Source organism: Mesoplodon densirostris, chromosome 14 (assembly GCF_025265405.1).
Source record: "Mesoplodon densirostris isolate mMesDen1 chromosome 14, mMesDen1 primary haplotype, whole genome shotgun sequence".
Classification (NCBI taxonomy): domain Eukaryota; kingdom Metazoa; phylum Chordata; class Mammalia; order Artiodactyla; family Ziphiidae; genus Mesoplodon; species Mesoplodon densirostris.
This window is the reverse complement of record NC_082674.1, coordinates 38,990,415-39,004,378: the sequence shown is the minus strand read 5'-3', so window position 1 is coordinate 39,004,378 and position 13,964 is coordinate 38,990,415. Positions and strand designations below refer to the sequence as shown.

Below are 13,964 nucleotides of genomic sequence, written 5' to 3'. Positions count from 1 at the left end.
CACCTGCCGATGCAGGGGACACGGGTTCGTGCCCCGGTCCGGGAAGATCCCACATGCTGTGGAGAGGCTGGGCCTGTGAGCCATGTCCGCTGAGCCTGCGCATCTGGAGCCTGTGCTCCGCAACGGGAGAGGCCACAGCAGTGAGAGGCCCGCGTACTGCAAAAAAAAAAAAAAAAAATTTAAGTTAGAATAAAAATGAGTGAATAAAATTTGGAAAATATAGAAAATTATATTTTTAAAATTTCCTATTACTCGTAAGCAACCAATAATGTTAAGTAATTTTCTCCCTTTTTTTCTGTGCAGTTTTAAAAACATACTTGTGATTATGGTACACTACAATTTTATTTCCTTTTTTTCAATTAGCGTATGTTCCACTTTCATGTTATTAGAAATCCTGTTAAAATTTCTTTTTACTGGGTAAATAATCAAGTTATCACATCTCAATTTATTCACCCATTCTCCTGTTGATGATTAACCTCATTTTCAAGTATTCCTTATACAGGAGGCTTCATTATCTAAGTATAACTTAACCCACAAAAAAAGACCTATTAAGGTGAACCTACTTTAAATGGAATCAAAATTTCAGAGTAATCAATAAAGTTATTGAACTTTACTGAAAAAGAGTTAAACTAAATGAACCTATCTACGAAACAGAAACAGACTCACAGACATAGAGAACAGGCTTGTGGTTGCCAAGGAGGGGGGCGGTGGGGGCAGGATGGATTGAGAGTTTGGGGTTAGCAGATGCAAACTATTATATATATAAAATGGATAAACAACAAGGTCCTACTGTAGAGCACAGGGAACTATATTCAATATCCTGTGATAAACCATAATGGAAAATAATTTTAAAAAGAATGTACATATGGGGCTTCCCTGGTGGCGCAGTGGTTGAGAGTCCGACTGCCGATGCAGGGGACACGGGTTCGTGCTCCGGTCCGGGAAGATCCCACATGCTGCGGAGCGGCTAGGCCCGTGAGCCATGGCTGCTGAGCCTGCGCGTCCGGAGCCTGTGCTCCACAACGGGAGAGGCCACAGCAGTAAGAGGCCCACGTACCGCAAAAAAAAAAAAAAAAAAAAAAAAAAAAGAATGTATATATGTATATATAACTGAATCACTTTGCTGTACAGCATAAATTAACACAACATTGTAAATAAATCATACTTCAATTAAAAAAAGAGTTAAACTAAAAATCATGAAAATATAACTGCAACTATGTACTAAATCATATTAAAAAAGGAAATTGTGTTGATTTTAGTTTATTTTTTCTGACAATATTTTATGATAGTATTGTGATATCCTTCATTTCATATTTGATATTCTAATGAAATCATAAAGAACAAATTTTAGAAAAAAATATTTGAAGGTTCATCAGTTTTCCCAAGGGTGTCTTCTATGATATTGTAAATCATTCTTTACTGAAGTGCCAATAATGTCACAATCCTTGTCCAGCTTTTCTTCTTTCTTTTTAACTGATTTAACTTTGTTGGAACCTCACTGGTCAATCAAAGACTGTTCCTGTGATTTAGGCACTTCATTACTTACATCAACTTCACGAAATCTTGCATTATTTGGTAAAATTTGCATTTTCATGTGAAGTGGGTTTGCATTTTATTTGCAGTGTGTTGTTGAATATCATTTAATGAGGGAGAGAAACTGACTCACAAAGAACCTCACCTGTCTGCAGTGATGGATGCTAGTGTTAAGCAGGGAGGGATATTTAAATAGGATATAATTTTATTAGTGCTCAACTCTTTGGAGAATTCTTTTGTGCTATGACAAATTCTGTCTACATTCACAGCTTTGTTACGCAAGGACAATGGTGCTGAATACACAGATCAAAAGACTAATGCTATGATAAGACAACGCATAAAGTCTTTTCTAAACTTGGGAATCGTTTTTTATAGATCATCACAAATAGGATTTACTAGAGTAAAGATTATATACAGGTTCTTGATCTGTTTAAAAAAGTATTACAGGGCTTCCCTGGTGGCGCAGTGGTTGCGAGTCCGCCTGCCGATGCAGGGGACGCGGGTTCGTGCCCCGGTCTGGGAGAATCCCACATGCCGCGGAGCGGCTGGGCCCGTGGGCCATGGCCACTGAGCCTGCGCGTCCGGAGCCTGTGCTCCGCAGCGGGAGAGGCCACAGCAGTGAGAGGCCCGCGTACCGCAAAAAAAAAAAAAAAAAAAAAAAAGTATTACATTAATTTATATCTCCACCGGCAATCAAGAGAGTACCGGGGGACTTCCCAGGTGGCGCAGTGGTTAAGAATCGGCCTGCCAGTGCAGGGGACATGGGTTCAAACCCTGGTCCAGGAAGATTCCACATGCTGCAGAGCAGCTAAGCCCGTGTGCCACAACTACTGAGCCTGTACTCTAGAGCCCGCGAGCCACAACTACTGAGCCCACATGCCACAACTACTGAAGCCCACGTGCCTAGAGCCCGTGCTCCTCAACAAGAGAAACCACCACAATGAGAAGCCTGCGCACTGCAACGAAGAGTGGCCCCTGCTCGCGGCAACTAGAGAAAAGCCCGCTTGCAGCAATGAAGACCCAATGCAGCCAAAAATAAATAAATAGATAGATAGATTAACAAAAGAGAGTACTGGGACTTCCCTGGCGGTCCAGTGGTTGAGATGCTGTGCTCCCAATACAGGGGAACTAAGATCCCGTGTGCCACAGAGCTCGGCCAAAAAAAAAAAAAAAAAAGAGTGCCTATTTCACAAAATTTTTATAAATCTTGTTTATCATTGTTAAGTTGATGGTAAAAGAATGATATTTCATTATTTTAATCTGTAGGATGGGAGGCTACACATTCTAATTATTTGTTAGCCAGTTCCTTGTGGCCCTTCTTGCATACTTTCTGGCCACATTCTTTACCCAGCTATTTATTGGGTGGAGCTTTAACATTCTTTTTTGTTGATTTGTATAAACTCTATAGTGAAGAGATATTAGCAGTTCTATTTGTGGAAGTTTCTATTTGTGGAAGTTTTTCGGGGATTTTTCCCTTTTACTTTGTGTTTTTTTATATACAGAAGTTTAAAATGTAAAAAAACTTTTTTTAAAGTTTTTTTTGATATGGACCATTTTTAAAGTCTTCATTGAATTTGTTACAACATTTCTTCTGTTCTTTGTTTTGGTTTTTTGGCTGCGAGGCATGTGGCATCTTAGCTCCCTGACCAGGGATGGAACCCACACCTCCTGCATTGGAAGGCGAAGTCTTAACCACTGGACTGCCAGGGAAGTTCCTAAAATGTAAAATGTTTATGTCATCAAATTAGAGAGTTTGTAATCACCTTCTGGAATGTAAGATCCATGAAAGAAGGGGCTGTCTTATTCAATGCCCCCAGCACCTAGGACAGTGCTCCAAAAATGTGTTGAATGAATGAATGAAACCTATGTATCCTTTCCTTTTCTATGTATCCTTTCCACCACTTAAAAAATTCCCTCCAGGGCTTCCCTGGTGGCGCAGTGGTTGAGAGTCCGCCTGCCGATGCAGGGGACACGGGTTCGTGCCCCGGTCCAGGAGGATCCCACGTGCCGCGGAGCGGCTGGACCTGTGAGCCATGGCCGCTGGGACTGCGCGTCCGGAGCCTGTGCTCCGTAACGGGAGAGGCCACAACAGTGAGAGGCCCGTGTACCGCAAAAAAAAAAAAAAAAAAAAAAAATTCCCTCCAGAGACATGATGTCACTTTAATTTTCTTTGGGTTTTTTTTTGGCATTTTGTTTTTTTTTAACCAACTTGTCACTCTTTAATTCTTCTGAAATGTATTTTGTGTAAGGTCACAGTGTCACTTGAGCCCTGTTGATTTAGGACAGGTTGCCTCACCATTGATATACATGAAACCTACGATCACCAGAAATCTGACCTGTAGATCAGGTGCAATAGAGTAGGACAACCTCTAGACATTCACCAAGTCACTTTAAACCCTTTAGGGAATGAGGCAGGTTATAAAAGATGGATACATACAGGTGTGTATCTCTTCCTTCTTTCTTTCCATCTTCTGTGAAAATTAGCTCATTGAAATGTGTTAATCATTTATGCATAGAATCTCCAGGAGCAGCCTATCAAAAAATGAGTGGATGACCATGTGAAGGCATGGCAGATTACTACACCATTTTTTAGTTGTAAAAAGTACAGTAACTTTGAATTTGAAAATCCTCTAGGGTCTTATGTGCCTGAAGGCCCCTCCATGTGGATAAGCCATTATCACTTGTTAAAAAAAATGTAGCCGGGCCTCTCTGGTGGTGCAGTGGTTGAGGGTCCGCCTGCCAATGCAGGGGACACGGGTTCGTGCTCCGGTCCAGGAAGATCCCACATGCTGCGGAGCGGCTGGGCCCGTGAGCCATGGCCGCTGAGCCTGCGCGTCCGGAGCCTGTGCTCTGCAACGGGAGAGGCCACAACAGTGAGAGGCCCGCGTAACGCAAAAAAAAAAAAAAAAAAAATGCAGCCTTCTTGTTTATGTCAAGGATTCCATTGATGAATTACACTTTGTCCCAAGGTGTAGGTGGCTCTCAAGAGAAGCAGTTGGGAAGGGATTTGTCTGGTTGGAAGATGGTTTCTAATCTTCAGATTACCAATGTAAGGTTGCATACTTACTGGCTATTTCAGTTATTGTTGAAATAATAATAATAATTGATTATGGATCAGCATAATTGTTTTGTCCACAGGAAAGACAGAAGAGTGTTTATGTGAGCATTTTGGGATAGACACCAGAAGATATGTTCTACCAAAAGTAAAAAGGGCCCTTTTGTACCCACAGAAAAAAATTGTATTGGAAAATTCTACCAGCCGCCATTCCCTTTTAGCACATTGATAATAATGACCAAGCCCCTCAAATCCCCAGACCCAAAGGCACAGTTCCCTCATAGCAGGATTTTTTTTAAAGAGTAGAAAACAAACTGCAACAAATCCCAGTCATTCTTTTTTTTTTTTTTTTTTTTTTTTTTTGCGGTACGCGGACCTCTCACTGTTGTGGCCTCTCCCGCTGCGGAGCACAGGCTCCGGACGCGCAGGCTCAGCGGCCATGGCTCACGGGCCCAGCCGCTCCACGGCATGTGGGATCTTCCTGGACCGGAGCACGAACCCGTGTCCCCTGCATCGGCAGGCGGACTCCCAACCACTGTGCCACCAGGGAAGCCCCCCATTACTTCTTCTTACACAGACCCTTCCTCCAGCCTTTTTGCCCTGCAAACTCCTCCTCCTCCTTGTTCTTTTGGTCTTAGCTCAAATGTACTTCTTTAAAGAGCTTCTCAGGCCCCTCAGTCCAGGTCAGTTTTACCCTCTTACATGCTCTCATGGCACCATATATGTCCTCTGTGTGATACTCCACACATTTATCATATTTTTGTAAGGTAGACATTCCCTACTGGAACGTAAACCCCATGAGAGTAGGAAACATGCCTACCTTGTCAATTAAGACTGAGTTCTGCTGCCACTAGCAGAGCCCACAGGTAACAATATTAGAAACAAGATAGGAACTTACTTCTCTCTTATATAAAGTACCTGCAGTAGGCAGTTTAGGGCTGGTGTGGTAATTCTGCAGCACCAGATTTCTGTGTGCTGCTCTGCTAAGCATTGCTTCCACACCCATGGTCCCAGAAAGCTGAGAACATGGGACCAGCTAGCAGGCAGGAGGGCAGGGTAGATGGATGAGCTGCCCCCTCCTTTAGGATGCTCCTTAGAATTTGCATACACCTCTTCTACCTCCATCCTATTGGCCAGAAGTTAGCTATGTGGCCACACCTAGCTGCAAGGGAGGCTGGGAAATTCAGTCTTTATTCTGGGTGGACATGTGCCCAGTTTAAAATTGTCCTAATACTAAGGAATTAGGAGAACAGAGATTGGGAGGCAATCATATACCACTGTATTCCCAACTCCCAGCACAGTGTCTGGCACATTGTATATTGTTTGAATGAAGAAATGAACTGAACACTTATGTATTCATTTGCTAGGGCTGCCATAATAAAGGACAATAGACTGAGGAGGCTTAAACAACAGAAATTTATTGTCTCTGTTCTAGAGGCTAGAAGTCCAAGATCAAGGTGCCAGCAGTTTTGGTTCCTTTCGAGTGAGGGAAAGTCAGTTCCATGCCGCTCTCATAGCTTCCTGTGGTCTCCTGGCCATCTTTGGCATTCCTTGGTTTGTAGATCTCTGCCTTCATCTTCACATGATGTTTTCCCAGTCTGTGTGTCTCTGTGCCCCAAATTCCCCCCTTTTAAAGAATACCATTCATACTGGATTAGGGCCTATCCTAATGACCTCATCTTAACTTACTACCTCTGGAGTGACCTTATTTCCAAGTAAGGTCACATTGTGAGGTACTGGGAATTCCAAATCCACAGGTCTTAAGAATTTGGGGGGAACACCATTCAACATTCAACGTAATTCAACACACCAAAAACTCATAGGATTTATGGATTTGGGAGAACATAATTCAATACACAAAATTGTGGGATAATTTCATCTACTCTCACATAGTCTTTCAGAGGCACCTGGCACCTCTCAATTTCTGAGCGGTGTTGTGTAGATAAGCCAGTCCCATCCTCTCAGCCCTGGAGGAGGTGTGTGTTCAGTGGCAGGTGAGGGGGTGGCAAGGCTTTTACCAAAGGCCTACAACGGTACTGAGCATTATTGCCCATTAGGGGTTGGAACCAAATAGGTCAAGAAGGCCAAGGTGAAGGCTATGGTATGTCTTCATGGTACGACACGGTCCCAGGAACACTCCAGAAAAATGAGTGAGACCCATGCATTCTGAGTCCTTTGCAGTAAGTGGAAAGCTCCTGCACTTTGTAACATCCCACTGCGATCAAACTTACCTAGCACAGGCCAGGTACACCAAGGGCCTGGCTAGGAATCCTGAAGCCATGCAGCTAGCTCTGCCCTCACTCAGCACCATCCTAGCTCCTCACATCTTCATTTATTCTTTTTTGGTGTTTCTGTTTGCCTGTGTCCCTCACTGGACCATAAACTCCTCTAGGTCGATGATAGTATTTTATTTATCATAAAATACTATCATACATAAAATACTGTGTTAAGGTTAAGATTGTCCTCAAATAGAAACTCAATTAGATAAGACTTTTTCAAAGGCAAGAGAAAGATATGATCATCTTACCAGGAGGGTTGAGATGTAATCATGCCCCGAATTGAGGAATGGGAACTATAAAAGGTTCCTGTCGTTTCTTTTGGCAGCAGGTTCTGGGATTCTAGGAAGGTGATAATTCTGTTCTCCCTTGGCACCAGATGTCAATGGTCTTTGAAAAGTTTAGTTTGGGAAACCCAGAGTTGCCAAAGCATGGCCCTGATGATAGGAAGGTTTAAGAAATGGTCCATCCAATTTGTGCAAGAGGTGCTTAGTACTGCTTGATGAACCTGGGTGCCACCCTTCACCCACACATCGTACATAATGTGGTCCAAAGTTCTGGATCATGCTCAAAGATCGCCAGCAAACCAGAGAGCAGAATCCCCAACTTCAGGGAGGAGTAAGACACAGTTAAATGTCCTTCTTTTTTTTTTTTAAATCGATATATAGTTGATGTACAATATTATATAAGTTACAGATGTACGATATAGTGATTTACAATTTTTAAAGGGTAGTTATTATAAAATATTGGTCATATTCCCTGTGTGGTACAATATATCCTTGTAGCTTATTCTATACATAATAGTTTGTACCTCTTAATCTCCTATCCCTATATTACCCCTCCCTGTTCTCCTTGTTTTAAACACCCCTCTCGTTGAACTGGGTCCATTTCTCAACACACATTCAGAGGCATCCTGGACCAAGTCCCCTTCCCTCCTTTCAGCTCTGCCCACTTGCCATCCTTGGTTAGGGCAGAATCGGGGACTCTGCTGGAGCTGCTTCCCGCCCATTGCAGGGCCCTGGCCTGACCGTTACTTCTCACTTAGAGCAGGATTCCTGTGGCTTCTGGAATATGAACTTGGGCCCATATCCACTTCCTTAATGTTCCCCACTTAAAAGATCCCATGTAACACATGGGGGACAAATAGCATTTAGTAATTTCTTTCTGCCCTAAGTCTCAGGCCCTTTGATTCAGATGACCAGGCACATGCAGGGAGGCTGCTGGCTGGCATAGGCACACATCAGGGCTTCGCCAGGCCTGGCACCCGGCCTCCCAAGCAGCTCATGACTTGGAAGCTTAGAAGTGAAAGCCACATGAGGCTTGGGGGGAAAGGGTGCAGGTCACAGCATTTCTTAGCCATCCCGCAGACAGCTAGACTGTCGTAGGCATAGAGTCATTAGCACCCTCAGCAGCATCTTTTGCCTCAGCTACCACTTTGGCTTGAGAGCTTGCATTTCTTACGGCCAAACCAAAGGGACTTTGTGCAAACCGTTCCTGTCCAGATTTCCCCACCTTTCTATGCCTGTATTCTTTTTTTTTTTTTTTTTTTTTTTTTGCGGTACTCGGGCCTCTCACTGTTGTGGCCTCTCCCGCTGCGGAGCACAGGCTCCGGACACACAGGCTCAGCGGCCATGGCTCACGGGCCCAGCCGCTCCGCGGCATGTGGGATCCTCCCGGTCCGGGGCACGAACCCGTGTCCCCTGCCTCGGCAGGCGGACTCTCAACCACTGTGCCACCAGGGAAGCCCTCTATGCCTGTATTCTTATCGTGGCTTGGACTTCTCCAGTGGGAGTGCAGAGGTTGGTCACGTCGTACGGAGAGCCTTGCCCTGACAGCGATCTTTGTCCCATGGATGCATCAGGTTGAAAACATTGCTATTTTCATCTCTCTGCCATGAATTGTAAAATGATGAGGCGCATCCCTTGATTATCAGATTTGTGCTTGGCTGATAATAACAGACTTCATTCGTGGTGGGTAATTGAGAATGGCAGCCCTAATTATGCTGCTGTGCCACCCAAAGGAGAACAGGGTTTTGAAAGCCTTGCTCTTAAATCCTGAGGAGGGGCTGCAGTTGGTGCTTGTTCAGCCAAAGCCATTGAGCTACCCTGTGGCTCAGCCTCATGTGTTTCAGGATCTTACAGGAACATTTCTGTTCTAACCTTACTGCTCATTTTATTTTTTTCCCTACCCCCTTTTTCACTTACCCAATTTCCATATTCACTTATCTATACATTAGGTATATATTTTTTCATATTTCAAGAGTACTTAAGTCCATCATAGAAAAATTAGAAACTGCCAATAAGCAAAAAAAAAAAAAAAAAAAAAAAGTTTCTTTTTACTCAACATGCCACCACCTGGAGAAAACTGTCAGTGAACATTCCATTTCCAGTTTTTTTTATGCACATTTTTTAAAGCTTGCATTGTTCACTTAACAATATTTGGGAATAGTGTTTATGTCCCTAAAAATTCATCAACCTGGATGGCTGGATGGAAAAATCGCAATTTATTTAACCAGGCACACGTCATTGGTCATTCCATTTGTTTCCAATTTTCAACTTTTAGAAACAATGTTATAGTGAATGTCTCTGTGGCCAAATATTTGCATACATTCTCAATTGTTTTCTTAGGAAGAATTCCTAAAAATGGAATTGATGGGTCAAAATGATAAATATATATTGTCTTTAACTTTGTACTGTAGAAAGTTTAAAAATGTATACCACATAGGCAGAACCCCCAGGTACCCATTCGAAAATGACCAGCTCCTGGCCAGTCCATACCCCACCCACTTCCCCTAGTTTCTGTGTTGTTTAGAAACAGATCCAAGACATCATGCCAGAAAGACTCTTTTCTGTCAAATAGCGCAGGTATTTGAAAATGGGAGAGGAAAAGAAGTGAATTGCTAGAAAAGAAAAAAACGGTTAACATTTTGTCTATGTTATCTACTGTGCTGTTTGGGCTGTGTTCATTTTCCTGCCATACCTGGGCTCAGGACTCATCATTTGTTTTCTGGGTTCCTGCAACAATCTTGTAACCAGACTCCTTTCTTCTTTCTCTCCCTTTGGATACGTATATCTGTTTTTAAACTGTTTCATAGCTTGCCAAATTGTGTGCTTCAGAAAGGCTAATCAAATTAATACTTCCACCAGAGTCATATAGGAGCGTCCACGCTGTGGATAAAGCTTTCCTCCCTCCTTCCCTCCCTCCCTCCCTCCCTTCCTCCTTCCCTTTCTTCCTCCCTCCCTCTCTCCCTCTCTTTCTTTCCTGGCCCCCACAAAAGTATCTCTTTGTTTTAATTACACCTTATTTGGTTATTAATGACCTTAAAGCCCGCCCCAGCCCCCAATTTCCTCACTGCATTTCCTCTTTGTGAATTGCCTTTTGCTAACTTTTCTTTTGAGGTGTTTGTCTTTTTAAAATTGTGTTCATGCATTTCTGTTAACCTCATAGCATTGTATCAATACTTAGGTCAGTGAATTGCTGTGAATACTTGTTTTTTTTTTTTTTTTTTTGGACTAAGAGAACATATACTGCATTTATATGAAAGAATAAGCATGTTTTATAAAGCTAACACCTCAGAGCAGCAAGTCACCGTCAACAGAGGGACAAGAATGGAGTGAGGCCTGCAGGGGTGGGCAGGGGGCCTGGGAGAGGGGAGGGCATCCAGGCAGGGACAAGGGAGACTTTCACAGGTCACCTAACTCCAGTCTTCACAGTCATCCATGAGGCAGGTAAAGCAGATATTATTCCCATTCACAGTGGCTTGTGCCAGGGCACACCTTAATAAGATCTTCAGAGCCCCAATCCAGCGATTTTCCTACCCTATCACACTGATTCATATGCTTATTCATAAAAGGCAAATATAGCATCAAAATATATCTGATATCACTATTTATGAAACACTTAAAAAAATTTTTTTTCTACAGCGTGAAGGCCCAGGACCAGGTCATTATAACTTGAAAATACCTTCAGTAAGTTCTGTTACTTCCTGTTTTCAATCCAGAGTACCTCGATTCTTGCCTGCCTGTTCAGTAAGTATCCTAAAAGACAGATGTGGTTGTAGGTTTTGTGGCTGGTGGGTGGGTGGGGAGTGGGCATTGGGGGTTGGATGGGGGTAGCAGAGTTATATACAATTCTAGTATATATACACTAAAATTGCTTATCAAGGCAGCAAAGGGCATAGAGCTCACTCGGCAAGCCCTCGGCCAGCTTCAGGCTCAGAGTGACTCCAGACCTGAAGCCCGTGGCTGAATTATGGGTCCAGTTGCGAACAGCCAGCACAGTAATTAGCCATCGGTGTTATGTCCTGGATGCTCTGGGGGGAAACTCCTTTAACGAATTGAAGCCAGCAGTGGGCACAGGCTGCCCTCGCCCATCCAGAACTGCCATTCTTTGTGTATGTGTCTTCTGGGAGCAAAAAGTCACAGCAGAAACATTATGATTGAACCAAAGGGGACCATTAAGGCCTGAGCCATCATCCTGCCCCCAAGGACTCGGGACAGACAGGGAAGAGGCTCAAGTTCATGGAGATACACAAAGAAGGTGGATTCTGGGAGTGTGTGAGAACCTCTGAGGCCTAGAGAAGACCAAGAAAGATGGCAAAAGCATAACATGGAGCTTATGAAAGTGGCTAGGGCTGTTGTTTGTTTGATGCTAAAAGTTTGAATTCCCTTGGCCTTGTGGTTCCTAGCCAGCACCTCAGTCTGAAAGTCCCCCAAACTCAGTGGTTTGTAGCCTTATTGGAGATGGTTAGGAAGACAGAAACACGCATTCTGCTCATAAGAAAATGGCACCACCCCGGGGTGGGGGGCGAACAAGGAGGGTGGGAGGAGCTGGGGCAGTGGGCAGGAGGCAGCTGCCTGCAGGTCACCTCCCCCAGCACCCCCTGGGTTGTCCCAGGTCATCTGGCTGCAGAGCTGCCGGCTGCAGTGCTACAGTGTGGCAGCAGTGTGGTCTTTCTCTGCAGGAATACTGGGGAGGCCCCACCACTAATATTAAAAACAGACCAACAGCAGGAGGCTAGTGCATCCCTTCAGCGGGTCCTCACACCCTAGTGGCATTATCATGATCCAAACACAGATTTTTGTGAGAGCTCACAGGGCTGAGCTTCCTCAGGAAGTTGGAGTCATGCTAACCAAACTCCAGGGAGACTGACGGAGAAGCCGGAAGGTGTGGAATTCATTTACAAGTGTCCAGCAAGGGGGCTGGTGTCTGGGGCTGCTGCTCTGTGGAGCGTCTCCCCTTGTAGGAAACTCGGAAGGAAGCCGACGACAATCAGAAATTTGCTTGGTGACAGTGGAATCAGGGCTGGGGGACGGAGCCGGATGTTCTCAAGGTCTGAGAACCACAACCAGTAGCCTCCTGAGGGATGGCCTTGTGAGGCCCAGGCCCACGAACCTCCTGTTTGGGGACTGGCCTTCCAGGACTCCACACGCATGCTGCTTCCTCATTAAGAGCACTAATAAAGGCTTCAGCTTCCTTTGACGTCTGGCCAGGAGTTGATTAGATTTCCAGGCTGCTCCCCTGCTTTTGGCAAGGGAAACATCCTGTCGTTTACAGCAGCTTCTGCAGGCAGCTGATCTCATCCACTTTGGGCTGACGCTCTAGTAATCCTGTTTCCACTCTCACTGTTTCCTGAAGAGATAACGAACTGCAAGGAAGGATGGCAGTGACAAGTAGGTGATGATAGGGGATAATAATAGCGGTGGTGGCTAGCGCGTGGAGCAGTACCTGCTGCCAGCTGGTGCTGCTGTCTGTCTTTGGGGGCCCCCAGTGAACCTCAAAACCTCATTTGCTCGCTGAGGCGTGGGAAGCACGTGGCCCAGGGTCATATTGAGCCATTGGTGGTGGGACTAGGACTCAAACCCAGCCCTGTCTGACATTAAAACCCTTCCCTTAACGATACCCAGAGACACCAGTGTGTCTCTAAGATAAAATATTGGGGCATTCAAGAATATGTGGATGCACCTCAGCATGGGCAACACTGACCTCAGAAATCAAAGTCTTCGTCTATGAGAATGACATTCATATCTTATCACTACAGAAGAGAAGCTTTGTTTAAATAATTGGCTAAATAATTTTTCAAGAATTTCATCAAAATGAAAACATGGCTTTTCAAAATTAGAACTCGTCAGTCCCTTGAGAATACATCCCTCTGAGCTCGAGGTCCACAGCCCCTGGTAGTGAAGCACCTTACTCTATTATACTGGGGAAAATGATGGAAACACACGAGTTTGGGCTTTTGAGGTCAACCACCCAGGTTCACAATCCATTCTCTCCAACCCATTACCACTAGACTGAGGTCATTGAGGGTGGAGGTGGGGGGAGACGCTGGCATCCCCAGGGACAGGGGGTGCCCTGGAGAAGGCGTGCCCTGAGGTGAGGGTGGGATGTGAGCCCGCCTCCCCTGGGCTGTCACTTGCTTGTCCTCTCTTCTCTCAGCACCTCTGCAGCCTTGGGGAGAGCCGTGGACAGGATCAGGTCTCAGCCCCAAGGACAGGCTCCAATTTCAGGCTGCATAGGCCCCAGCCCCGGCCACTGTGGCCCTCGTCTCCCTCCGTGGGGATTTGCCAGCCACGTCTGAGCCCACAGCCAGGCTCAGGAGGTTTCAGGTTCTGGTGTCACTATCTCATCACTCCCTGTTTTCCGTTGTGTTTTCAGAAAACGCCAGGCCCAGGAGCATACACATCTTCAGCACAATTCCCCAAGCAGCCCCGGACCATAGCCAAAATGGGCCGAGAACATAGCCTTTTCTTCAACAACACAATTGGCTTTTAAAATAAACCCATCTTGGCCCGAAGCAACTTTGAGTTTTAGTAAGTTCTTATGTTTAGAAAATTCTATTTTGTCTCTTCTTTAGGAGGGTTTGACCACAGACCATAATCGATGGCCTGCGGGGACCACCCAGCCCGCTTATCTGGAATTGTCCCAGCAAAATGTCCAGTTCATGTGCAGAAGTTTCCTGGTTTGTACAATCAGTTATATGTTACCTCTGTGTGTTGTCAGAGGGTGTATCCCCAGAGGCTGTGCCCCTGGGCAGCTCTCACAGCACCTGGACGGGCCCTGATATGTCAGGTGGGCTCTGTGCGACGTTGGGCTCTCTA

The 13,964-nt window shown here is 45.0% G+C and overlaps 1 protein-coding gene across 1 annotated transcript in view; it reads left to right on the top strand.

The window, feature by feature from the left end:
• The window catches only part of STPG4 (sperm-tail PG-rich repeat containing 4), a 38,600-nt gene extending 24,962 nt beyond the window's left edge, over nucleotides 1-13,638 (top strand). The window contains 2 exon segments of the mRNA XM_060117939.1: nucleotides 10,788-10,892; nucleotides 13,522-13,638. Coding sequence (XP_059973922.1) covers nucleotides 10,788-10,892; nucleotides 13,522-13,638 — 222 coding nt within the window.
• Nucleotides 13,639-13,964: the final 326 nt, after the last annotated feature.